The 24753-nt window shown below is 44.4% G+C and overlaps 1 protein-coding gene and 1 long non-coding RNA gene across 4 annotated transcripts in view; one reads left to right on the plus strand and one right to left on the minus strand.

Annotated features, from left to right (window-relative positions):
- The window catches only part of LOC122477918, a 52859-nt gene extending 35814 nt beyond the window's left edge, over window positions 1-17045 (plus strand). Inside the window, exons 5-6 of one of the 3 annotated variants that reach the window (XR_006295790.1) lie at window positions 14652-15477; window positions 16705-17045. This is a non-coding gene — a long non-coding RNA (uncharacterized LOC122477918). Of the gene's footprint in view, window positions 1-14651; window positions 16113-16704 lie in introns of those variants that run through there. The other 2 variants (XR_006295787.1, XR_006295788.1) reach the window with 2 other exon arrangements.
- Window positions 17046-24187: 7142 nt separating this feature from the next.
- Window positions 24188-24738, minus strand: CDR1 (cerebellar degeneration related protein 1; the record flags this gene model as incomplete). Its single annotated transcript, XM_043570028.1, is given in 3 exon segments — window positions 24188-24437; window positions 24439-24567; window positions 24569-24738. Coding segments are annotated over 3 exon segments (549 nt in total), but the record flags the coding sequence as incomplete, so codon positions are not given.
- Between the last annotated feature and the right edge of the window lie 15 nt (window positions 24739-24753).

The following is a 24753-nucleotide window of genomic DNA, read 5'->3' on the forward strand; positions in this document are numbered from 1 at the left end:
GGCGGGCAGAGAGAGAGGGAGACACAGGATCCGAAGCAGGCTCCGGGCTCTGAGCTGTCAGCACAGAGCCCGACACGGGGCTTGAACTCATGAACCATGAGATCATGACCTGAGCCAAAGTCGGACGCTTAACTGAGCCACCCAGGCGCCCCTCCCAACTTTTTCAAGAACAGCTGTAAGAGGATAGTGATATTAACGAAGAGATATTACATGGAGCCATGCACTTAAATTTTTTAAATGTCAGGTGTGGTTTGAAAAGATAACACCATGTTTTTTTCTGTTTTCTTGTTTTTACTGAGGACAGGTTTTCTGAACGTTCATCTTCGTGCTATAGTCATAATGCAAATTAACTTTGGAAACCTTTTGGATTAAGACACGGTTGTGGCTACAGTGAATAAAAGTGACATGCTTTGAAGTTAGGTCCAGTTTAGGGAACGTCAACCCAGATGCAGTTCATCAGAACTCCAATTTTAAAGCCAGATCACCTCCGTGGCTTCGTTTTAATTTTTCTTAATCCCATGGATCATTTTCTTTCGGCATCTCCACCACAGATGGGGGACAAGAGCAGAGAATATGAAGACCTGTCACGTGGGCAGGGACAAAGCGAGAAAGAGGAAAAAAAAAAAAAGGCACAACTAGAGTAAGGGAGGCTGGATGTGTAGCCGGCTGAGGAAGGACGACAGGGAGCTGGGTCACAAAGGGAGCTGGGGCTGTGCCCTAGCCCGTGTGCCTGGGCGAACAGAAGGAAGTATGCATTTACCATGCCATTACTTTATTTTCAATCTTGTAACAGCTTTTTAAGTCAACATGATATTTTATAGCAATTAACTGTAATTACAAATCTTAAAAACATTTTTGTGGATAATTACATGCTTAATTGTTGTTCCTTCATTTTCATTTAATTCTAAAAGAAATTAACTGTGCCATTTTGACAAGTGCTTAGTGTTTTTTTTAAGACTGATCATGAATACTCTACTACTTAAGTTTGTTGTTACACGGTCTCACAAACTTTTCCCTAGTCTGAAAGTGTCTATGGATGTTTGCAATAAGTCCCCTGTCTGCAAGCCAGTTGCATACTCCTCTCACACATACGATTGCTTGGAAGGGACTGTCACCACCGCCAAGGAAAGATGACCCACTTAATTAATCGGCGGCAGACTAGAGAAGGATTGGGCTCCATATTTTCTGATGGCGATTGGCCACTTGGTGGCAGGCTACCAAGTGAGTTGTTGATCCATTGGAACTCAGCCCATTTGGATTGCCAGGATTGGCTTTCTGTCGTCAGGCTACTAAAACTGTGTGTTTGGGGAAGATGAAAAAAATTAAAAAGACTAGTAGTCTGTGTAACTCACCAGGTTTAAACTCTCTAAAGGAAAAATACAGGCATCGACGATAGGGTAGATGAATGGGAGAAATACCCTATCGACGATAGGGTAGATGAATGGGAGAAATCCTGACCACTTGGACTTAGATGTGTTGAATGAATCTCTGAGAAATTCTGTTAACTGGCCCAGATAGCATCTGAAATGGTGTTTGTGGTGGGGAGGGATAAAGGTAAATGGTACTGATGGGGAGTTTCAGTAAGTGTTATATTTGCAGTAAATTCTTAATAGGAGGGGCAGAATAAAGGTAAGCATACAGAAGACATGTGACCAAGTTCCAATCTGGATGCTTACGAGCCCTGTAACCTTCCATGATTTCTTCAGACCGATAAATTAGATAATGTGGGTAAAAGCACGGAAGATAGTATTTGACACGTGGTAGATTCTCAGCCAGTGTCCTTATTCTTCCTTCTCTTAAATCTTACGAGTCGGGTTATTCTATAAAGAACTCAGTTTTTTTAATTTTTTTTTCAACGTTTATTTATTTTTGGGACAGGGAGAGACAGAGCATGAATGGGGGAGGGGCAGAGAGAGAGGGAGACACAGAATCGGAAACAGGCTCCAGGCTCCGAGCCATCAGCCCAGAGCCCGACGCGGGGCTCGAACTCCCGGACCGCGAGATCGTGACCTGGCTGAAGTCGGACGCTTCACCGACTGCGCCACCCAGGCGCTCCAATAAAGAACTCAGTTTTGAAGATTACTTCATTCCAAGATATTTTATTTTTACTTCTTTGATTTATCAGTTGATGGCATAAGAATGTCCCATTATTAACCTGGAGACCCATATATTTTTATGATATTTTAAAGCTTTCCTGCCATTGCATTATAATACAAGCTTTTTAGTTTATTATTTGTCTTGTGGTGCTAAGATAATGTTTTGAATAATGTGAAAGGAAGGCTAGGACTGGGATATTATCACACTGACAAACGGATGCATCGTGTTTTCCCAGAATGTATATATACCTATTGTATGAACCTGAAAATAAGTTTTCTTTATGGGTTTTCATCACTTTGTCCTATTCTCTTGGAGGATGTTGATGTTTGTTTTCCTAATATCTCCAGTAGCAAAGCAAAGAATAATGAATTGCCTCTCATGTCAGTACTGACAGTGACAAATGATGGCTGCCTGTGTGTGTAGGTGTGAGTGACAGGCCCCATAGCTCACAGCTTTTCCACCACACACAGCTCACCTCAGCCTTCATGGCTGATTCCCACCCAGTTCAGCCTTCTTCCATTTATTCCTTGAGACCACTGGTGAGCCCATCATTAAGGGGCTCCATTCCTTGTGATGAATCATTCATTCAGAAAATATTTAGTGTGCCTGGGTGGCTCAGTCGGTTGAGCGTCCAGCTCTTGGTTTCAGCTCAGGGATGAGCGTCCAACTCTCGGTTTCAGCTCAGGTCACGATCCCAGGGTCGTGGGATTGAGCCCCGCGTCGGGTTCTGTGCTGAGTGCGAGTGCGGAACCTGTTTAAGATTCTCTTTCCCTCTGGCCCTCTCCCCCAGTTGCACATGCTCTCTCTCATATAAAAACATTTATCGAGCCCATTTACTAGACCAGGAATTCTGCTAGGTAATGGAACCATGGAGATGCCTAAGGCATAGCTCCAACCTTAAGATGCTTATAGTCTAACAAGGAGATAAGACCTGCCCATGGATAACGCTAACAAAGATTAAAAAAAAAAAAAAAGGCACATGGAAGAACAAGGAGCTATTGGTGTTCGGAGAAGGGAGTGATTACTTCTAGTGGGGGAGATTCAGGAAGGGCTTCCCTCCTTCATTCATTCAATAAGCAAATGAGCAGGAGATTGTGCTAGGCTGAAGATACAGAGACAAGCGAAACACCGTCTGCCTGGGCGCCTGGGTGGCTCAGCCGGTTAAGCGTGTGGCTCTTGGTTTTGGCTCGGGTATGATCCCACTGTTCATAGGTCCGAGCCCAGTGTCGGGCTCTGCGTTGGCATTGTGGGGCATGCTTGAGAATCTCTCTCTCCCTCTCTCTCTCTCTTCCCCTCCTCTGCTCACATGCGTGCACGCACACACTCTCTCAAAATAAATAAACTTTATAAACATACACACACACACACACACACACATATGACCACTGTCCCCCTCATGGAGTTTACCTTCTTGGGTAAGGCACATACCCAGACTAATGACTGCACCCTGCAGTAAGGTTAAGTATTATACACAAGGTAAGAACAAAGTGCCAAGGGAACCTGTGAGTTAATACATTTGGGGAACCAAGGAGCCATGGTTGAGGCAGGGGTTGTGCTGGGTTTTCTATAGTGAGGTTATAGTCTGGTGAGTGTGACTGACTGGTACGCATGTAAATAATTCCAATTTCAGGTAGAAGGTACTCAGCACCCTAGGAGAAGCTCAGGCAGAGGGCAGTGAGCGAGGGTAGAAGGGTGAGTGTGTTTGGTTCCAGCTGGGGCCCCAGGTAAATATTCACCAAAGAGGTTGAATCGCAGCTGGGCCTTAATGGATGAGAAGTTCAACAGGGAAAGGGGTGAGGGAGGGGATAATATAGAAGGAACAACGTGAATCCAGGGTTGGCCTGTTACTGGTAAGCCCTTTGCAGCGGCCACAGCGGACTAGGCTGGAAGTGGCCCAGGGCGAGGGAAATGTGAGATGCAGCTAGACCACGGAAGGTCGTGAAGGGCAAGCTGGTCACTGGACTTCATTGCGTTGGTGATGCGTCCTTTCTTCTTCCGACTGTGCTTTGGGCTTGAGGCCATATTAATTAGAAGCTAGGGCTCTGGAATCGGACTGCTTTGATTCTGTCATTGCCGCACCGTGCGCGTTCAGGCTCACTACTGAGATTGGGCGAGTCTCTTCGCCTCTCTGGGCCTTGGTGTGAACATCGCACAGGTACAGTCCGTGAGGATTGGTTTAGTTCATGCATATGCAGCCCCTACAACAGTGTCTAACAAGAGGGAACCCCGTACGGTGTGCGTCGTCGTCAGTAGCAGCAGTGTGGTCAGTAGTAATAATAATGATAATAGTTGTGATATAAATAGGAGCAACTTTAGGGAGTTCTCGTGCTGTGAACTTGTAGGGACGTACCTAGGATGACCTGATGGGCTTGAAAAAACCAGTAGTGAACCTCAGGGGCTATTTCAGAATGTTCGATTCTACCCTCTCGGCATAACTGTTAAGGTACACCGGGGTTCAGCCACGTACTAGCCCCATAAATAACCAGGCCTCTGTAGCTTAAAATGGCCCAAGTGGAACGTTGGCTTCCGGGCCGATGGGGACAGCCAGTAAAATGGTTCCAGGCTCACGTCCGAGCCAGAGTTGGAGAGCGCCTCTATCTACAAATCACACTACCCGCAAAGCTCGCAAACGGTAGGGACTGCCGGTGGTTAAACTGAAGGTGGCGTGGAAAGTCTAGCGATACGAGAATTTAATTCCTATGTCCCAGGGGCCTTAGTTTTCATACTCCTACCCGAAGCCGAAAGTTCAGTATGAAGGGGTGGCTATTTGCAAGTAATCCTAAAGTGTTCGCACTGGGGCAGGCTCACCAGAAACAGGCAGGGCCTGAGAACAGTGATCTGCAAAGTTGCGGAAACTGTTCTTTCTTGGGTTGATGCTTTGGGCATTTTTGGACACACTCAACACGTACAGCTGCGTGTACCAGGCGGCCCATGATTCCGTCCATTCGCACTGTGTGCCCAGCTGTAGACCCAGCAGATGGGTGTCATCGCAAACGTGACTCTTTCTTACGGGTTGCCCTGACCTCTGGTGATTTAATCTGGTTCTTGGTCATCACTAAGCACACAGGCTGCTGTTCTAAGACAGAGGCACTTTAGTAGCTCCTGGAAGAGCCCACAAATCTCCCTTCTTACACTCTCAAAGCCATATGCAAACAACATTCTGTAGACCTAAAAGTAAGGGGATCGTATTGCACTGAAAGCGTTATTATTATTATATACCTTATATCTTAGTTATTATTATATAATAATCTTCTATATCTTATGTATCTTAATATATATTATATATCTTATATGTTATACATATTAATGTCTTAAGGATTTAAAGGGGGCCAGTGTCTTCTGCCCACTTTTGGCACCTTCCATTTTCCATTAGAAAATGGATCTTAACTCATACCCTGTTTTTGATAAATACTAATTACAAATTTGCCTGAAAAAAATTGCATTGGCCTTCTTTGAATTTTTTTTTTTCTTGAGAAGGGATATTTTGGATGGGTCATGTTCGTTTTAAAAAACTATCCGTGGAAGTCTCCTAAAATATATGTACTTGTGGCAAATAGAGACTTTCAAAACCATTCATAGAGTAGAGCTAGAAATGTAGAAACAAAGGAACTTAAATTCGGAAGGGTTAGGCTTAGCAAAAAGAATGTGGCACTTGGGTTGGAGCCCACCTGTATGACCCTGTATAAGCTAATGTTCAGACTCAGTTTTTTCATCTGAAAGATAGGGCAAAGAAGGTCTGCTTATAACACAGCACTTGTTCCGAGGGAGGATTAATTAAAATACTCTACGGGGAAATGCTTTGTAAATGGCAAACTGCTATTCAAATGTAAGGAATTGCTCTTATCATCACCATTCAAGGTCCTAGAGGTTATATAGCTAGCCAGTCCGTTTGTCTAAATCAATCAATCAGTCAATCAATCAATCAATCAATCATAATTCACTTACGTCTTCCCCCACTAGATGGCAGGCGAGCCACTTGGTAAAATACTGTCCAGGTTCGGGATCTAGGAACCGCAGCAATATTCGGATTTGCGAGGCAGTGAAGCAATGGACAAAGGGTGAATTAGACATTGTGAAAAGCGGAGACAGCCTATATTGTTAAAACAAATCTCATTCCAACGCCATTGGTTTTCAGTTCACCAAAATTGTGATCTATGGAAATAGGGTCCTTTTCTTTTCACTACGAGAAAAAGGACAGCTAAGCAAATAATTTCTACAAATAGGGAAATGTTTAGCCTGCTCAGAGTTGTAGCTAACAGACTTAATGATTATTTATAACACCGCTTTACAGGTAATGGTTTCATCCATATCAGGAGTTGACAAAGTGCTTCTCTAAGAGGGCCGGATAGTAAAAATTTCCGGCTTTGCAGGTCCATCCATTTCTGTTCATTGACTTGACTTTGCTCTTACAGGCTACAAGCGTGAAGACAGACTGAGACAGTAAGAAAATTAGGGGGCGTGACTGGGTTACAATAAGCTTTAATTATGGATACTGAATTTTGAAATTCTTGTAACTTTTACTTACCACAAAATATTGTTCTTCTTTTGATTCTTTTTGACCATTTAAAAATGTAAAGCTCAAAGACCATTACAAAACATGGCAACAGGCCTGATTTATTCCCCGGGGAGTAGTTTGTAGCCCCTTAATAATCTGAACTATCAGATTGACAGTCTCCTTGGTTAACGTAAATAAACTTTTTACTGTTTTCATAATAAATGTTTCAATGTGGCTTTTTTTTTTGCGTGTACAAATTACTAAGAAAACTTGTGATTTTTTTTTTTTTTTTTTTTTTTTTGCCTACTTCTCAATATAGGCTTGTGTCTTGTTTGTTAGACTGACTATAAAAAAAGGACTTCAAGTAGCTGATGCATTGTTATCAGACTTGCCAGGAAAAAAACCCAAACAAACAGGACACCTAGTTAACTTGAAGTTCACTTCTTTGAATTTCACTTAAAAACAATGAATAGCTTTTAACATCCAAGTTTTGTATATTGCATAGGACATAGTTACATTAACAAAGTATTTGTTGTTTACCTGAGATTTAGTTTTAACTGGGTGACTTGTGTTTTTATTGGTAAATCTGGCATTTGTCCTTGTACTTACGGACTTTGCCCATCACTTATATACTAAGGCCTTAAAAATAGCCAAACATCTGAAGGCAGGACTCCGGAAGTGAAGTACGTCTTTAGGGATCTGGGGGAAATGTGCATTTCCACCCTCCTGGTTGTTTTGAGTGTAATTTACCACACTAAAACAACCGTGTGGCATACCCATTTTTCGCATCCTTTTTCCAGGAGTATTTGTTTCCATTCTAGCCGCCGGTCTCACTTGAACAAGCCATGTTAATTGCTTCGGAAGAAACCCGAAGTAACCTGGTGAACTGACACTTGCTAAATCCTACCCCAAATCTGAAGTTCTTTTGGATTTGCCGCTTGCCCCAACGATCAGGCGGACCAGCGACTTTGACCGCTAAGGAATAACCCTGCGGAGTGTCATCACTGGCCTCGAGATGGTTAATCCAGAGTGCGTCTGGGCCGCCGCCGCTGTTGCTGGGACGGAGCGGACGGACTGGGACGCGGGGAAGGGGATGGGAGCGGATTGAACCGCGTAACCGAGGAAACGTCCGGAGCCAGCGACCAGGTGGGAAGTGACGGCACGCAGTCTTCCCATCCCCGCGGGGGATGAGCCCACCCAGCGCGGAGCGAGAGGACCTCCGGCGGCGACCAGCGACGAGCGACCGGCGCGGCGGGCGGCCGGCCGCGGGGGAGGGCAGGTTTCTCCTGGGAGCAGCAGGTGGACAAAGGCTGCGCCGCAGGGCACTGCTTCGGTCGGCACTGCTGCGAGGACCCGGCGCTCCGTCCCCACCGGGGAGCAGATCGGATCTTGGCCGTTAGGAGAGGAGGTGGCGGGGCCGAAGCAGCCAGAGCAGGTATAGCAGCGGCCTTCCGGCCTTCCGCTTTAACCTAGCCGATTCCCCGGGGGGGGGGGGGGGGGGGGGGGGGGGGGGCCGGGGGGGGGGGGGGCCCCGCCACGACGTGCCCGAGCCCGGGCCTCGGCTTCCAGCCCCACCTCCGCCCCTCCCCCACGCCCAAACTGCAGGGGCCCAGGCTTCCGTTCCCACCCCCTGCTCGGGGCGGCCCTTTACCTCTTCCCCAGCTGCGACTAAGGCCATCTCGTATCCCGCACTCCAGTCACCAGGCCCGGGCCAAGGGCAAAGCCGGGGAGGCACCTCGGGCGCGAAATTTAAGGCGGGGGGGGGGGGGCACCAAGACACACGGTAATTAAGATAAAAATTTTAATGCGACATCTTTAAAAATTCAAAGTTAATGCAAAAAGAAAAATCCATGATGAACAAAACATCAACATGTGAAATAAAGACACGATCTGACCCCGACTCGGCACGACTTAGCCACGCTGGCCTCATCCGAATCCTGGGCTTTGCGAATCAACTCCGAAGTGATCCCCCCCCCCCCCGTGGTCCCCAATTCTGGACCTCGGTCCTACTTCTCATTTGCTTTCTTTGCAGTGAGTTCGGTTTGGAGACACTGCGGCTTCATCACCTCGTGCCTCAAGGAGCAAAGCCCAGTTCTTGGCTCACCGAGGCCATTGGGGCGGTGCGACGTTTGGAGGAGACTGAAGGCCAGAGCTTATGCGAGACCCCCAGGTCGCAAAGCTCTGCCTTCCAATCGCCAAAACACTGCAGAAGTAGGAACCCATGCGGAATTGGGTCGAATATATGTGTTTTGAAGGAACCACGAGTAACTGGGAAGCGCTTTTGAAATTAATTTGCAGAAAGAGGGATGCTTCTATGCTCCGGGCCGCCTTGTTCGGCTCAAGCCTGCCAGGAGCCTTTCCTGGTATTGCGATTCAGTCTGAATTTGCAATGATGCAGGCACCTTGAATGACGATGACACTCCATAATTTACAGTGCATCTCCCTTGTCATACCTCATATAACTCTTCTCAGCCGGGAACCAGACACAGTGCTGGGCGCTGGCTCAAAGTGGCTTTCAGTTGTCATTATCCCTTAGAACCAGTTTCTGCCGAGCTCGTGTGGTTTGCGGTCGTTATGGCTGAGAGACAAATGGCACGCGTAGCCCAGGCCTAGGGGACGGCCCAGTTGTATTTCAGGTTGGGACGTGGCTGGCCACTAGGTCGGTGACTGCCGGATTCCTTGCTGGGTTCCCGAACTAAATGCTCCCTTTCGTCTCACGCAGGCCGGTGAAAATGAGGTAAAGGGGAAGAGCGAATGAAAGAGATCAGGAAACCGTTGTTCACATTTATGTGCCTTTTCCTAAAAAACAAGAAAAAGAAAAGAAATTTTTCGAAGCTTTGGGTGTGTCCAGCCCCTCAAAAGATCAGGGAAAAGGGGGAATTTGTCCCATCACTTGCCAGATTCCTGGCCTGTTAAGACGAGTTTGCTTACTTTGAGGAGCTATTAAGTCAACATTCTGCTTAATACAAAAGGGGAAGAAATTGAGAAAGGGCAGGCATGGGGGGAACCTTGTCCCGCGGGGGCGCACCGCAGATGGGTGTTGGCGTTTCTTCCCTGTCTCGGTGTAGCTGTTCCACGCTGTAGCCGGCAGAGGGCACTGTTGCCACATGGACTCCATTTGATTTTTTTGGGGTGGGGAGAATTTTCAGAGCTATAAAAAATACTTGGATCCAGTAAGAAATATGCGTGATTTTCCATGGAATATTAATGTGAAAAATAGATTATTATTAATAACTTGTGGATGTCTATTTGATTAATGACCCATCAAGCCATGGAAGGAAAGTGAAGATGTTTCCTAACTGTCGTTATCAAACATTAAAATAGCGAGAACAAAATAGCAACGTGATAATAAATATCAGCACGGTGCACATAAATTATTTAGGACACAAATAGGTCTTTTTCTTGTGGGAATGTGTGTGCTGGGACATAGTAACAAAGAACAGGTCTGCTTCATCCTAAACATCTCCTTAATTTTTTATTTATTGCAAACAGAGCCTTTCGTTAATACCGAGACAGTTAAATGTAACTCCATCTCACAAAAGAAACCTGCCATCTGAGGCCCTCCATGACTTGCCTCAACAGACTTTCAACCCTGTTTTACCATCCACTTCAGCTACCCTGTCTTTCAACCTCGTCTAATTTTCCCCAGCGTTTTTCCTGCCTCTTACTTCCCACTCGCTTGCTCTCTTCTCCACATGCTGGAGATCCTACCCATTCTTCAAAGTCCGATTCAAATACTGACTTTTGCGTGCGTTGCAAGGCATCCACAGATGATGACACACACAGGGAACCAGATGGCAGCACGGTGCAATGTCATCAGTGCTGCAATCGGAGTAAATTTGGGAAGGAGGCTCTGAGAGCTCCGATCCCTACTTCAGAGCCAGCCGGTGCTTCAGACACAGCCGGAGAGATCAGGGAAAGCTTCCTGGGAGAGGTGGTTCTTGACCTAGCGTTGAAGGTTAAGGGAATCCGGGTGATTGAAATAGCCCCTTAATGGCTACCGCGGAGATTACAGAGGCAGAAACGGAGAGGCAGTGAAAGATGAGCCTGGGAAAGTAGGCAGACAGCACCACACACAGGGAGGTTGGACTTTATTCCATACGCCATGGAGACTCACGGAATGATTTCAAGTGGCGGCAGCACTGGCTTAGACACTTATTTTAGAAACGTTGCTCTCTGGGGCGCCTGGGTGGCTCAGTCAGTTAGGCACCCAACTCTCGGTCTCAGCTCAGGGCGCAATCTCGTGGTTCACGTGTTCGAGCCTCGCATCGGGCTCTGTGCTGACAGTGTGGAGCCTGCCTGGGATTCTCTCTCTCTCTCCCTCTCTCTCTCTGCTCCTCCCCTCAAAATAAAGAAACTTCAAAAAAAAAAAAAAAAAAAAGGAAAGGTTACTCTGGAGGCAGTGCGGTCAGTAGGTTTGAATGGCAGGCGGATGACTTAGGAAGTCACATCTTTCTTCAGATGAGGAAAGAGAAGGGCCCGAAGCAGGGTACATAAAGTAGAAATGGACAAAACAGGATTAGGCCTCAATAACACATTGTTTGTAACTCTTAGGGAATGTGTGACTTTCTACCTCATCGCGCGTTATCTTCACCTTCCCCGGAACACTTAAGTTTCTTGAGATCAAGGTTTTTTCTCCGTTCATTTCTGGATTCTTCATACCACGTGGCCCTGGTACGTGACAAGCACGAGCTGTCTGAGGAGAATGCATGTCAGAAACTTGTTATCATAAGGGTTTACTTTTGAAACGCTCTCTTAGGGTTCTTCGGTCTCAAAAGTCAGTTGCATGACAGCTTGGTTTATCCCCCTGGTAAACATGTTGTGGGTAGTTTATCAATTTTGGAAGAAAATAAGATTTCTCATGGAAATCTCCCCATCGGTTGCCATTTATGGGTATTAAAAGGTGAAATGCTTCCGGGGCTCTGTACTTTTTGAGTTCACCACTTGAGTGTGTGTGTTTTAAGATTTTTGAAGGGGGAAGATGATAGTTCTGCACAGCTTGTTTGAAAGCAGCCCCCCCCCCCCCCCCCCCCCCCCCCCCCCCCCCCCCCCCCCCCCCCCCCGCCACCGAGACCAAATGTCCCTTCATAACAGAAGCTTCAAAGGAGCTCAATCCTGTTTGGCTGTTCAAATCCTCACAGGGTGTGGCACTTTTAGAAATCCTTTATTCTTCCCCGTTGTTGAAATGCTGACAGAATCAACATCCTGAGACGCTCCTGCCCTTTCGGGCACTTGAACGTCGTGAGCCTCAACTCAAAGCTCAATCGGGCTTTATTTCTCGTTCGACAGCATATCAGGCCTCCTTGGACTCACAGGGGCCGGAAGCATGATGGTAAGCTCTCAACCCTTTAGATAAATGTACTCTGGAATAATACCTTGAGAAGAGGAACACTTGGTTATACCGTTATTTGATAGCGTCCTAACCGCCTCGAAGCTCTGCACAACTCGCAGAACTGAAAGGTGACGGAGGACGTTTATTTCAGACGCTTTATTCTTCACACTGGCCTGGTGCCAGCGTCTTACAAAAGTGACATGTCCCTTAGCCAAAGGTCAAAGGACACAGGGTGAAAGGCTGACCCGAAGTGAATTTTGTGGGTAGAAATGTATTTTCTCATTTGAAAGTTGGTCGAATGAAGTTTTACCCAGTGATTCGGTTACGCACATAAGTAGTCAGTCTCCCTACCCTGGGTTATCAGTTTTTATCCTCTTGTTTGCTCCTGATTTCCTTTCATAAATCTCCATCTCTTGTACGGTGTGGAAAAGAGTTGCTATTAGTATTATGAAGCTGAGCTGTCCCCAGGTTCAGATAATCTCCTTTTGGATAAAATTGCCATAAATCTTCTGTTCCAGTTTGGTAGGGAAAAAGGAGACCTGGAAATTGGTCTCATACCTTTAAATTGATACTGGGATTCAGGCTGTGTGATGCCTTAGTATTTAATCTATTGATTTAACGGGGGGAAAATACTTCATTAAAGTGATTCCCCTCCAGTGATCAGTTGTTCTTTAGTTGTATTTTTTTTTTAATTTTTTTTTCAACGTTTATTTATTTTGGGGACAGAGAGAGACAGAGCATGAACGGGGGAGGGGCAGAGAGAGAGGGAGACACAGAATGGGAAACAGGCTCCAGGCCCCGAGCCATCAGCCCAGAGCCCGACGCGGGGCTCGAACTCCCGGACCGCGAGATCGTGACCTGGCCGAAGTCGGACGCTTAACCGACTGCGCCACCCAGGCGCCCCAGTTGTATTTTTTAAAAAGTTTATTTAATTTTGAGAGAGAGTACGAGTGGTGGAGAGAGGGAGAGAATCCCAAGCAGGCTCCGTGCTGTCAATGCAGAGCCTGACGCGGGGCTTGATCCCACGACCATGAGATCGTGACCTGAGCTGAAATCAGGAGTCGGACGCTTAACCTGAGCCACCCAGGCGCTTCTCTTTAGTTGTAATTCTTAATCTTATATTTAACCTGAAAAGTCACTGACAGAGACGTGATGGTACCTAAAATGTAGCCATGAAATACGAGATTATTACCTCATGCACACACGTGCATGCACACACACACACTTTTTATTATGAGAGTGTTCAAATCTACAGAGAAATAAAGTAGTGAAGTGAATGCCCACTTGCCAAGCACGTGGATTTAACAATTGTTAACATTTTTGATAAAATGAGTGACTAGTTTATATGTGTATTTGCTTCAGTTCTCCACCCTCAAAAGTGAGTATTGGCCTATCTTACCGCGGTTCCGTTATTATACCTAATAAAGTCAACGGCAGTCACCTATTCTGCCTGACAGCCTACTCATATCCAGATTCCTCCAGTCGTGCCCAAACTGTGATTGACTGTGAATTATGAGTGACGCGATTATTGGCAGATCAGAGATCTGAGAACTTGGTACTGTCCCTCAGCTGACAGAAGTCAGGAGTATAGACCGGTAGCAGAACAGAACTTAAGCCAGAAAAATATAGAGTAATTAATTATTCATTACTCTCCCCTCCTTGAGCTATAGTGACCTCCGGAGAAAGCTGAGCCATCAACTGGGAATCAGCGTGGGGCTCGGAGTCTACCAGAACTCCTGTCTCCCGTACAGAGGGGAAGTGCCATCGAGAGAGGCCTGACACTCTTGTAGCTGGATGGTCAGTCATTCCGCCATCATTCGTCAAGGAGTCCTTCCTTTCCTCAATACCTTGAAATGATACCACAGAACTATAAAAATATTGGAAGAAAATACGTGAACATATTTTTATCATCTTAGGGAGGCAAAGGCTTTTCAAAGCAAGGCATGAAACGTTTGATTACATAAATATCTGAACGTCTTTATGGCAAAAGACAAAATTAAAAAGTAAATGGCAGGCTTAAAGAAAATGTTTGCAGCATAGACTTTAAAATAAGAGTTCTGTAGGGGCGCCTGGGTGGCTCAGTCGGTTAAGCATCTGACTCTTGATTTTGGCTCAGGTCATGACCTCATGGTTCATGGGTTTGAGCCCTGTGTCAGGCTGAGTACTGACGGTCTGGAGCCTGCTGGAGCTTCTCCCTCTCTCTCTCTCTCTCTCTCTCTCTCTCTCTGCCCCTCCCCTGCTCACACACACACACACACACACACACATCCTCTCTCTCTCTCAAAATAAATAAACTTTTAAAAAAACGAAAAAGAAAAGGAGAGTTCTCTAATATGCTAATAGTGCCTACAAATCAGTAGGAGAAAAATTTTTGAGTGGGCAAAGGATATAAACGGACAATTTAAAGATGGAGTAGAAAGGGCTCACCATATGGAAAGATGATTAAAGAAATGAAAATTAAAACCAAACTGAGATACCTTGCTATTCACCTTCTGTTTGGTGCAAATGACAAAGATTGGTAATATTTCATGTTGGTGAACATATGGGAGAAGAGGGCTCTCCTCCACTGTTGGTAAGCATACAAATTGGTCCAGCCTCTGTAAGGGCAGGTTGGCGTATATTATTATTACCCCAAGTTCATGTTCTCCTCGCTAATGTAAAAGCTACTTAGGCAATCTGCCTCTGTTCCTGACTTCATTTCCTATTTTTGTGTCTGCTCTCTTCTAGCTGGTGCTATATGTGCTTCTCATCCCAGCCAGGCAGACTTGACCTTCACTCCTGACTTCCGCGATCCCTTCACAACTGCAAGTCATTTTCCTGCAAAACTGGAGTTTGTCTACTCTGCGCCTTTGAGAGTTTTGGAACAGCATGCAAGTTCACGTCGCCATCACGTTATCCTGCTGACTGTCTCATGTGACGAGACCGACACCCGGGTCGCTTGCTTCTGCCCTTGTTCTTCTGCCTGTTGTCCCCTCTGCAGCCATTGAGCACACGCACGTGTTGTCACGCAAAAGCCGTTTTGCTGTTTTTATTTGTCTTGTGAATGTTGTCATTTGCTTCGTGCGTATCACGAATTAGTGTCGTGTACTGCTCAGTCATCTAAAACTGTCACTAATTAGAAATTTGCGTTGAGTCTGGGTAGGAATGGCACCCAAGCAGAAAAGCAAGAGTGCAGATGCTAGAAGAGCAAAGAGGGCAAGAAAAGTGATGTTTGCAGCAAACGAAATGAAAGTTCTCGAAATGCTCAATAATGGTGAAACCAAGACCTCTCTGGGGCCCTTTTTTTCCTTTTTTTGGCATGAATAAATCTATGATTTGCACAATAAAAATAAGAAGCTATTAGGGCCAATCAATCGAGGGGCACACTAGAATCATCAAGAACATCATACGTAACGTGAAATGCCAACACAGAGACCATGGAAAAGATGTGCACGTGTGGCTTCTAACCCAGAGAGAGCTGCATAGGCCTCCTCCTGTATGCGTAATCTGCCAGCGAGCATCACAAAAACGCAAGTTTCAATTTTCATCTGGACAAAAGGTTACAACATTCACTGTGAGTAAAGGGTGGTTGGCTAGGTTTAAGAAATGCTGTGGTCTGTCTGAAAAGAAATGGTCGGCAGAGGAAGCAGATCGTGAGGCTGCTGCTGGCTACCCTGAATACCTGAGGGAATGGATCGAGGGAAATGGCTATTTCTTCAGTGCTGACGAAATGGCCCTGTTCAGGAAGTACATGCCTACTTGCACACCTTTTGCAGAGGATGAGAAAAAGACCAGAGGCTTCAAGCCTGGAAAGGACAAGCTCAAAGTTCTGTTTTGTTCCAACGGTTCTGGTGATTGATTAAACCCACATTGCTTCACAGATTGCGAAGTCCTTGCCCTCTTAAAAGAGAATGCTAGAAGCACTTTTCTGTTTACATGAAGGGAAACCATAAAGTAGGGATCACTGAGAAACTCTTTTTGGGCCAGTTTTTGAAGTCTTCATTCCTGAGGTTAGACAATATTTAAACCAAAAAAACAAAAACAAAAACAAAAAACCTTGAACTCAAAGTTGCTGCTTTTGGACACCTGCTCCTACTGCCAAAAGTGCGATAGTAAATGCTGATCCTTGTGTTCCAGTCACCTCTACCCCCCAGTACAACTCCACTCCTTCAACCCAAGCATCTGGGAGTGCTGAAAATTGTTTGTGAGGTACTGTACTTGGCGTATATTTGATTACCTTGCAGATCGTATGAGAGAGACGCCAGAACTGACTGTGAAAGTAGCTTGACAAAATTTCCCCATTTGTAATGCTTTAACAATAGTGGAAGGATCAATGTGAGAAATAACACAGGCGACCCTTAATGGAGCCTGGCACAAACTTGGGAATGAGGTTGTAATGGACTCTGAAAGTTTTCTCCCAGTGGTAGACGAAATTGAAAAGGTTGTAGCATCTGCAAAACATTTGGGTGGTGAAGGATTTGAAGACATTGATTTAAGTGACATTTTGCTGAAGTGTTAGATTCTCACCCTCAGAAGATAGTTGAGAACTTTTTCAGAGATGGGATCACATCAAAAGTTGATACCGCAGGTCAGCATAGGTTAACATCCAGAACTCAAAGAATGTAGGAGCAGCTGTTCCACAAGTCAAATTGCTGTGATGATTCAGAGGAGAGAGATCTTTCGATGGAATATTTATTGACCTGAAGGCAAGATTTAAACGATTACCCACAACCCTATAAAGCAGTAATAAGAAACCTTCAAACGAAGGCCAATAAGTCTTTCTCTCTGTTTGCTTCAACAGGGAAGAAGAGGCTGGACCTTCGGGCCATGTCATTCAAACCCATTCTACAAACAGCAGGCAGAAAGGCCACACACAGATAGTTGACCCTTGGGATTCAGACTCCAACAGCTCTGATGATGTGGTGATCCAAGTGCTGGAAGAGGAAAGTAGAACGGAAGGTTGAGCTTACTTCTCTCCAGACAAAACCCAATTGTCTTGATTCTTTCCCTATCACTACTCTGATGACCAGCATTTTCACTGACGCATGATTGTCCTGACTTTGAGATCAGAGAGAAACAGAAATCGGTTGCCCAGTCATCACTGTTACTGATGTGAAATTAGTAAAATACCAACAAGATTCACTTTACTTAGTGTCTTACTTCAGCGAACAGACCAAGTGTCTGGGCTGTCATAACACCCACTTCCCTGCTGCAATCCCCCCCCCGCCGAGGCTCATAAGTCCCCCCAACACAGATTCCTCTACAGTGAGGGTTCCAGGAAGTCAACTCTAATACGTAGGGAGGGGGGTTACTCTATGTGGGTGGACAACTTGATTTTGTACTCTTGATACTGACATTTATTTTAATCTTACTTAAGCCTAACTTGCCATTTTGACAGAAAGAATCTAGACTCATTCGTTTGGTATCAGTTAATTTGTTTTCCAGCAGTTGTAGATGTAGCCATTGGTCAGTCTTTAAGGCAGTGCGTTTAAAATGCATTCTGGGATTTACTCTTGGTATCTACTCAAGGAGTGAAAGCTGCCAGAGTTCATCTCCATTGATCCTCTCTGTTGTCCTATCTGGTCTTCCCAGCGATTTGCATATTTAAATACCCTCTGGGAAAGGGATATCGAAACTTCTTCCCGAAAGGTGGTAGAAATCCAATGATCCACACCACCCTCGGCGGCTGAAGGTTTGAATGATAGCTTACCTATATCTGAGTTTGAAGTGGTCAGAGGAAAGGGAAGAAAATCCAAGAGTTAAAAGGGCTTGCTTGCATAGGTACAGTTGAGATAGCAGGCATTCCCCAACAGGTTCAAAAGACGCAGATGAGAGTTGAAAACTCATTTTCAGGTGCTGTGGGTCTAGCGGCCCGCCACAGTGCCAGAGGAGCTCACTCCCTTGCCTTACAGTAGTTCTCGACACATCAAAATCACGTTGGGGGGCTTTGAAAAACACAGATTTCTGGGACCTGCCCCTGGATGTACTGAATCAGGGACGGGGTCAGCACCTGTATATTTTGAAAGCTCCGCAACCGATGTTTTATACAGCCATGGTTGTTAACTGCTGCTCTCAGTCTGAACAGAATTCTAGTAGAAAATGTAATACAAATGCTAGTGGGCCCAGCAGCTAGGAAACCCTGATTCTAAATTTCGGCTCCACCACTAACTCAGTGGATGGTCTTATTCAAATCACCCTACTTTTCCCTTATCTGTCGTGAAAGAATAGGACCACTTGGTCTCTAAGGTCCCTCTCTCTCTGCACCTTGAAAGAAAGGTGCATCAACCTCATTGGTTGATTGTGAGTGTGCCTGAGCCCTTTCATAGAGACCAAGGTAAGTAGCAGCATCACTGTACTGTGTTCCTGTTATTTTAAAAATCGTGCTTCTGGTTCAACTTTTACCATGTTTTAGTGCCTTCCAGAAAAGAGAGTTAGGCATAGAAAAACGAGAAACTAACATGGCATCAACTTCCTGAAAAGAAAGAGAGGACCTCCTATGAGTTTCTTATTTGTGTTAATGGCGATTTTTCTTCTTGAGTTACAGGGCTTGGGGAAAATAATAATGCATAGATATTATGAGTAAAACATCTTAACATGTTGTATCTATTGTTTTCATAAACCAAAGCAGAGAACTCTGTATGGTTACTGTTTCAAGGTTCCATGGATAATTGGTACATTCTTAGTCATATCTAGAGGTAAATATTTTTAAGTCGATGACTATTTTACCCGTATAATCAGTGGTTCCATATGCCTTTAGAGAATGTGGTTTCCTGAGAATTTTACCATTTCTTGAGATTACTGCCTTGCCATTTTATTTCTCTTAAATTTGACCAGAGTTAGAGAAATCAAATTTAAGTTGAACAGCATCAACCAGGAACCATTAATATAAAAATAATGCAATGGGAAACCAACTATTATATCATTTTAGTTGTCACAGAAATGCCTAGACTTTGGCTTGAGAGGTGCAAATGTTTGTCTAGGGACCAGGCCATTTGAAATAAAATAATTGAGATAAATCTAATTCTTGTTTAATGCAATATCCAGTTAAAATAATCTAAGAAGTTTCATTGATGACGATAAAATCTAGAACATTTCAATATGGCTGAGTTTAACAAGTCAGCAGAACTTACAGGTGGATTTGAAAGTTGGTATAGACCTAGGCGGTAGAAATAGAAATGAATGACAACATTGCCATGCAAATGGGTGTTTCTTTTTTCTTTTTTTTTTTTTCAACGTTTTTTATTTATTTTTGGGACAGAGAGAGACAGAGCATGAACGGGGGAGGGGCAGAGAGAGAGGGAAACACAGAATCAGAAACAGGCTCCAGGCTCTGAGCCATCAGCCCAGAGCCCGACGCGGGGCTCGAACTCACGGACCGCGAGATCGTGACCTGGCTGAAGTCGGACGCTTAACCGACTGCGCCACCCAGGCGCCCCTCTTTTTTCTTTTTAAAATTAAGAATAGTCCCCAAAATTGACAAGCTGAAATTTCTTTTAGAAGGTTGTATGCACAGTTTGGGTGAAAAGAATCTTCCTCTTGTCAAATGGTTCAGGTAAATTGTTGTGTTCACTATTATGAAATGCATGGAGTTTTCCTTCTTTACAGACATATTTAACCACTGGAAAAAGAAAAGAAAAGGAAAAGGAGGTGGGGAGAAAGGGCAGCCCAGGTTGATGAAACTTGTAGAGAATATTAGAAAACTGGTATTACATTTAAAAAGAGCCCTTTGTTTGTTTAAAATCTTTTCCGTTCAAAATGCAGACAAGGCTCTTTAAACCACACATTTGGATTACACAGCTGCCACCACCTGAATGCTAATAAAGGGCTTCTACGGCGTGTATAGCCGAAGAGTGTGCGAACCACGTTTGTGCTATGGAATATATTGATCACTGAACTTTACATAGAGTTACCTTTTAATGGTCTTGATGTCAATGTGCTATGGTTGTTTATCTAAGAATTCAGAAATAAATTGTGGCATGAACAGAGTGTATATGTTCTTGGGAGCCATAAAATCACATAGAAAATAGATGAAAGCCCAGATAGGACATTTCACTAGCGCGAACAACAAACGTTGGGAAATTAAATAGGAATCTAGTGTGCTTGAGACATTGCACTTCATCTTTCTTGCATTACTGCATAAAGCCCGTGATATAATTAACCCATTTTTGCCAACACCTAGAATTAACTCCTGATTTCCTGGCAGGGGCATGAGGAAGGCCGTGATGAGAAGAACACGGGACATAGATAAATGAGGGCCTTGCCATTGGCTTCTTGTCTGCCTGGGGTGGGGACTCCCTCTCTTTGCGTGAGTGGCACTTGGTCCCCGCAGGATCACCCTTGAGCTATTGGGGTGCGGCAAGCCAGCGTGGGGCCTAGGTTTGGGGATCAGAGTTGCTTTCAATCCTGTCCCTGCCAATTACCAGCTACGTGACTGTGGGCATGCTTTTTAACCATTTCAGACTTGAGTTTCTAATCTGTAAAACGGGGTCGAAAAATACCTGCCATTATAGGATTGCTATGAGATTATATGAAATGCCTAGTACAGTGCCTGGCACATAGTAAGCGCTCAATAAATTGTTGCTATTATTATTATAACAAGCATTATAGAACTAAAGATGCTGGTTTACTCATGTTTTTGCAGGATTTTAATATTTTGATATTTTATCTAATTTCCTTCAAAAAATGGTATGCATGATGGTTTTAAGAAGAGAGAAGGAATAAAAATTGATTTTCAATATTTTTCTTTGCTTGTGAAAGATACCTGAAATGATAATTCCTTTGCCCCTGTGGTACTCCTTGACTGCAGCTCCATTTATATGTGCTTTATTTATCAAGTGGTTACCCTTGCATATTTATTCATATACGGATGACTCTTAATGACTTTTTTCACATGGATATATTCCTATTCTCTAGAAAATAATCCATCCACTTGGTTCCACTTTTAAGATAATTAAGTCACTCTGTGTTAATAGGAGCTAACAATAAAGCTCTATAGGACCTACTTTGCTTAAACCACCAAATTATTAGCTCAGCTGCCTTTGAGAGAAAATTGGATATCTAAGTACTCTTACGAGGGGACGACAATTCCGCATAACTCGCTTCTGAACATCTTTGCTATTTCATGCATTCTGTGATGGCATTCAAGAAACTTAGCATCATGCTTTCCAGAATGCTGAGTATTCATCATCATCCAAATGCTGGATCTGTTGGGTAACAGAGCTGTCACTGCCTCAGTTCAAGCCCCCGTTACCACTTAGCCTGGATGATTATAGTGGCTTCATAACTCACATCCCAACTCTTTTAGTGTTTGAACCTGGGAGTCTTTGATGTTCTAGTATATTATGTCTGGTAGTCTTCGGCACTTGGCTGCTTGACAAATTTTCCTCGTGTACAATTCGGATGCTGGTACTTCCTTGTCCAAAAATCTTCAGTGGCTGCCCATTGTCTCTATATTCCACTACTTAACCTTTAAATCATGACCTGGTCCCAGCGTATTGTAACCAGTTTTGCCGGCCAGTGTTCTCTTTCCTACAGTGTCTGTGATCACCCGTGTCTTCCTCAGCCCTGCCTAAGTACTAAAGATCTTCAGCTTTACAACTCAACCCTGATCTCTTACGTTTGTTGCTTAAGCTCTGGTGGGTAAGAGCAGAAATTAGACTTATTACCTGAAGCCAGAGTGCCTGAGATGAGACTTCAAAGCTGTAGTCTCCTTCCTCTTCTCCTCCATTATTACGAACACCTAGACTTGGCTCTTGATTAATTGGCGGTGGCATGATGAGTGTCCTAATGAGAAGAATATGGGACACAGAGTGAAGGCTTTGCCACTTATTCTCTGCCCTGGGCTGGGGGCTCCCTCTCTTTGGATGAACGGTGCTTAGTCCTGGAAGGATAACCCCGGTGTGTAAAAGTGACGTTCTTCTTTAATATTCTTTTTAAGCTTCCAGCCTATCGAGTTAGGGTATCCTCACTGAACCCCAGCCCCGTTTGCCTGGGGTCCTGAATGCTACCCATTCAATTTTGGCTCTAAATACAAATATTCTTGTTGTGCCCCTGGAATAATTAAGTGGAGATCTAAACTCCATTCTCAGGTTCTTGCTAGCCGCCTATCCTGAGCATCATCACATACATGGTATCTTTATTTACCACCGGGCTTCAAATTGCTCTACACACTCTTTTGCATGTGAATGCTAGCCTGGGATGTACTTAATATACTTACTATACCCTAGATTTGGCATCTAGAGCAGGAACTGGCAAACTAAGGCCTTTGGGTCAAAACTGGCCCAACTTTTTTTAAATAAAAGTTTTATTGCAACACAACCATGCCCACTCATTTATGTATCGCCTATGGCTACATTATAATGATAGAAATGAGTAGTTGCAATAGAAACCATATGGCCCACAAAATCTTAACTATTTACAGAAAACATTGGCTGGCTGACTCCTATTTAAAGTCAAGTAGTTCTCCAAGCTGGATATTCCTTCATCTTTGATAATTCCTCATTCACATCCTGTCAAACAATACAAGGCTAGTTCACTGGGACTATGAAAATAGGTTCCAACCCATTCAAACTACTCGCTTTCGCTTGAATTTCCCTGCTTCCTCTTTGTCATCTTCCTAAGATGTCCTTTCTCTGTGTTTTGCTTTTTAGTGAGAGATGCCATAGTTATAAAGACTACTAGAGTAGCCTTATCATATGTCTTTAAATGTCACATCAGGTCCATATGTGAAAGTCTTTCAACGTTGCCAATATCTTTCAACATGACCTTCTAGTATCTCTAAGAGTAGGCCTTTTGATTCGTTAGTATCTCTAACATCAGGTTTTCTGAGCTTCACAGCTTCCAACATCTCCAATTGCCAGATCTTCTAAATGTTACAATGCCCACATCTTCCACTCTCTGGCCTGAAGCATCTCCAATGCCGGGGTTTTCTAATCTCCTCATCATCGGGGACATTAAAACTCTAGGTCTTCTCCTTTCTCCAATAATCAATCATCAAGTTCCAGGTCTTGTCTCAGGGTCCAGAGTTCTAAGTTCCAATTTCTCTATGTTCCCAATCCTCCAGTGTCCCATATATGCACGTCTTCTAGAGTCCACGTTTTATTGTGTCCTAGTGCAGCTCTTCTAATATCTTCTAGCTCTCACATCATTTGGTTCCTACAATTTTTAGTGTCTCCTAAATTCCGATTCTACAATGTCTCATTGTCACCAGTTCTTCCACTGCCCAAGTCTTTCAATATCTCTTAAGAACCAGGTTTTCCAATGGTTAGGTGTTCCAACATCCCCAATGTCTGGATGACTTGGTCTTTTGACATCCTGACATCTTACTGTCCAAGTCTCTTAATGTCTAGGGCTGCCAACGTCCTTGACTTCCAGCATCATGAAAATTATAGCTTCCAAATTCTGTGTCTTAACATGAATGTGTCAATATCCAGGTTTCCCAAATATCTCCCGATACCCAGGGCTTCCAATTTTAGGATTTCTAAATGTCTAGATCTTCCATTGTCTGTATCTTCCAATGTTTAGGGCTTCCAAGGTGCAGGACTTACAATGCCTCTAAGTATTCAGGGCTTCCAATACCCATGAGTTCCAAACATTTAGGGTCTCCAAAGTCTCCAACGTCCAGAATAACCAATGTCCACAAAATCTAAGGTTTCCAATGTCTCCAATATCCTGTGCTTCCAATGTCTCCAATGTCCAGGGTTTCCAATGGTGCCAGTGTCAAGGTCTTCCAACAACTCCAGGTCTTCCAGCAACTCCAAGTCTTCCAACAAATTCTAAGTCTTCCAACAACATCAAGGTCTTCCAGATAATCCATGTCTTCCAGATAATCCACGTCTTCCAGTAATTATAGGTCTTCCATAAAACCCGTATCTTCCAGGAAAATCCACGTCTTCCAGGAAAATCCACGTCTTCCAGAAAATCCATGTCTTCCAATGGTTTCAAGGTCTTCCAGACAATCCACATCTTCCAGCAATTTCAAGGTCTTCCAGCCAATCCATGTCTTCCAGAAAAAAAACTGTCTTCCACCAAATCCAAGTCTTCCAATCAATCCAAGTCTTCCAGCTGACTTATGTCTAACGGAAAATCCAGGTCTTCCAGTCAATTGATGTCTTCCAGAAAGAAATCCAGGTCTTCCACTCACTCCATGTCTTCCAGAAAAATATACGTCTTCCACCAAATCCGTATCTTCCAGAAAAGTCCAGATCTTCCAACCAATCCATGTCTTCCACCAAATCCAGTCTTCTAGTCAATCGACGTCTTCCAAACAAAATTTATGTCTTCCGCTAAATAAATCCAGGTCTTCTAATAAAGCCACGTCTTCCAGAAAATTTATGTCTTCCACTAGATCCAGGTCTTCCAACAAATATATGTCTTCCTAGAGATCCACGTCTTCCGGAAAAAAATCCATGTCTTCCAGGAACCTCCAGGTCTTCCAGCAAATCTACGTCTTCCAAACAATCCAGGTCTTCCAGACAACTCGGGTCTTCCTGAAAATCCATGTCTTCCAGGAAATCCACGTCTTCCAATGACCTCCAGGTCTTCCAGAAAATCGACGTCTTCCAGAAAATCGATGTCTTCCAGCAAATCCACGTCTTCCAACAAGGCTGTGTCTTCCATCAAATTCATGTCTTCCGGCCTACCCACGTCTTCCAACAAATTTGTCTTCCAGAAAATCCACGTCTTCCAACTAAGCCGCGTCTTCCAGAAAATCCACGTCTTCCTGCATCTCCAGGGCTTCCAGCATCTCCAGGGCTTCCAGCATCTGCTCGTCTTCCAGCATCTCTGCGTCTTCCAGCAACTCCACGTCTTCCAGCATCTCCACGTCTTCCGACAACTACCCAGTCTTCCA

This window comes from Prionailurus bengalensis, chromosome X (assembly GCF_016509475.1).
Source record: "Prionailurus bengalensis isolate Pbe53 chromosome X, Fcat_Pben_1.1_paternal_pri, whole genome shotgun sequence".
Taxonomy (NCBI): Eukaryota; Metazoa; Chordata; class Mammalia; order Carnivora; family Felidae; genus Prionailurus; species Prionailurus bengalensis.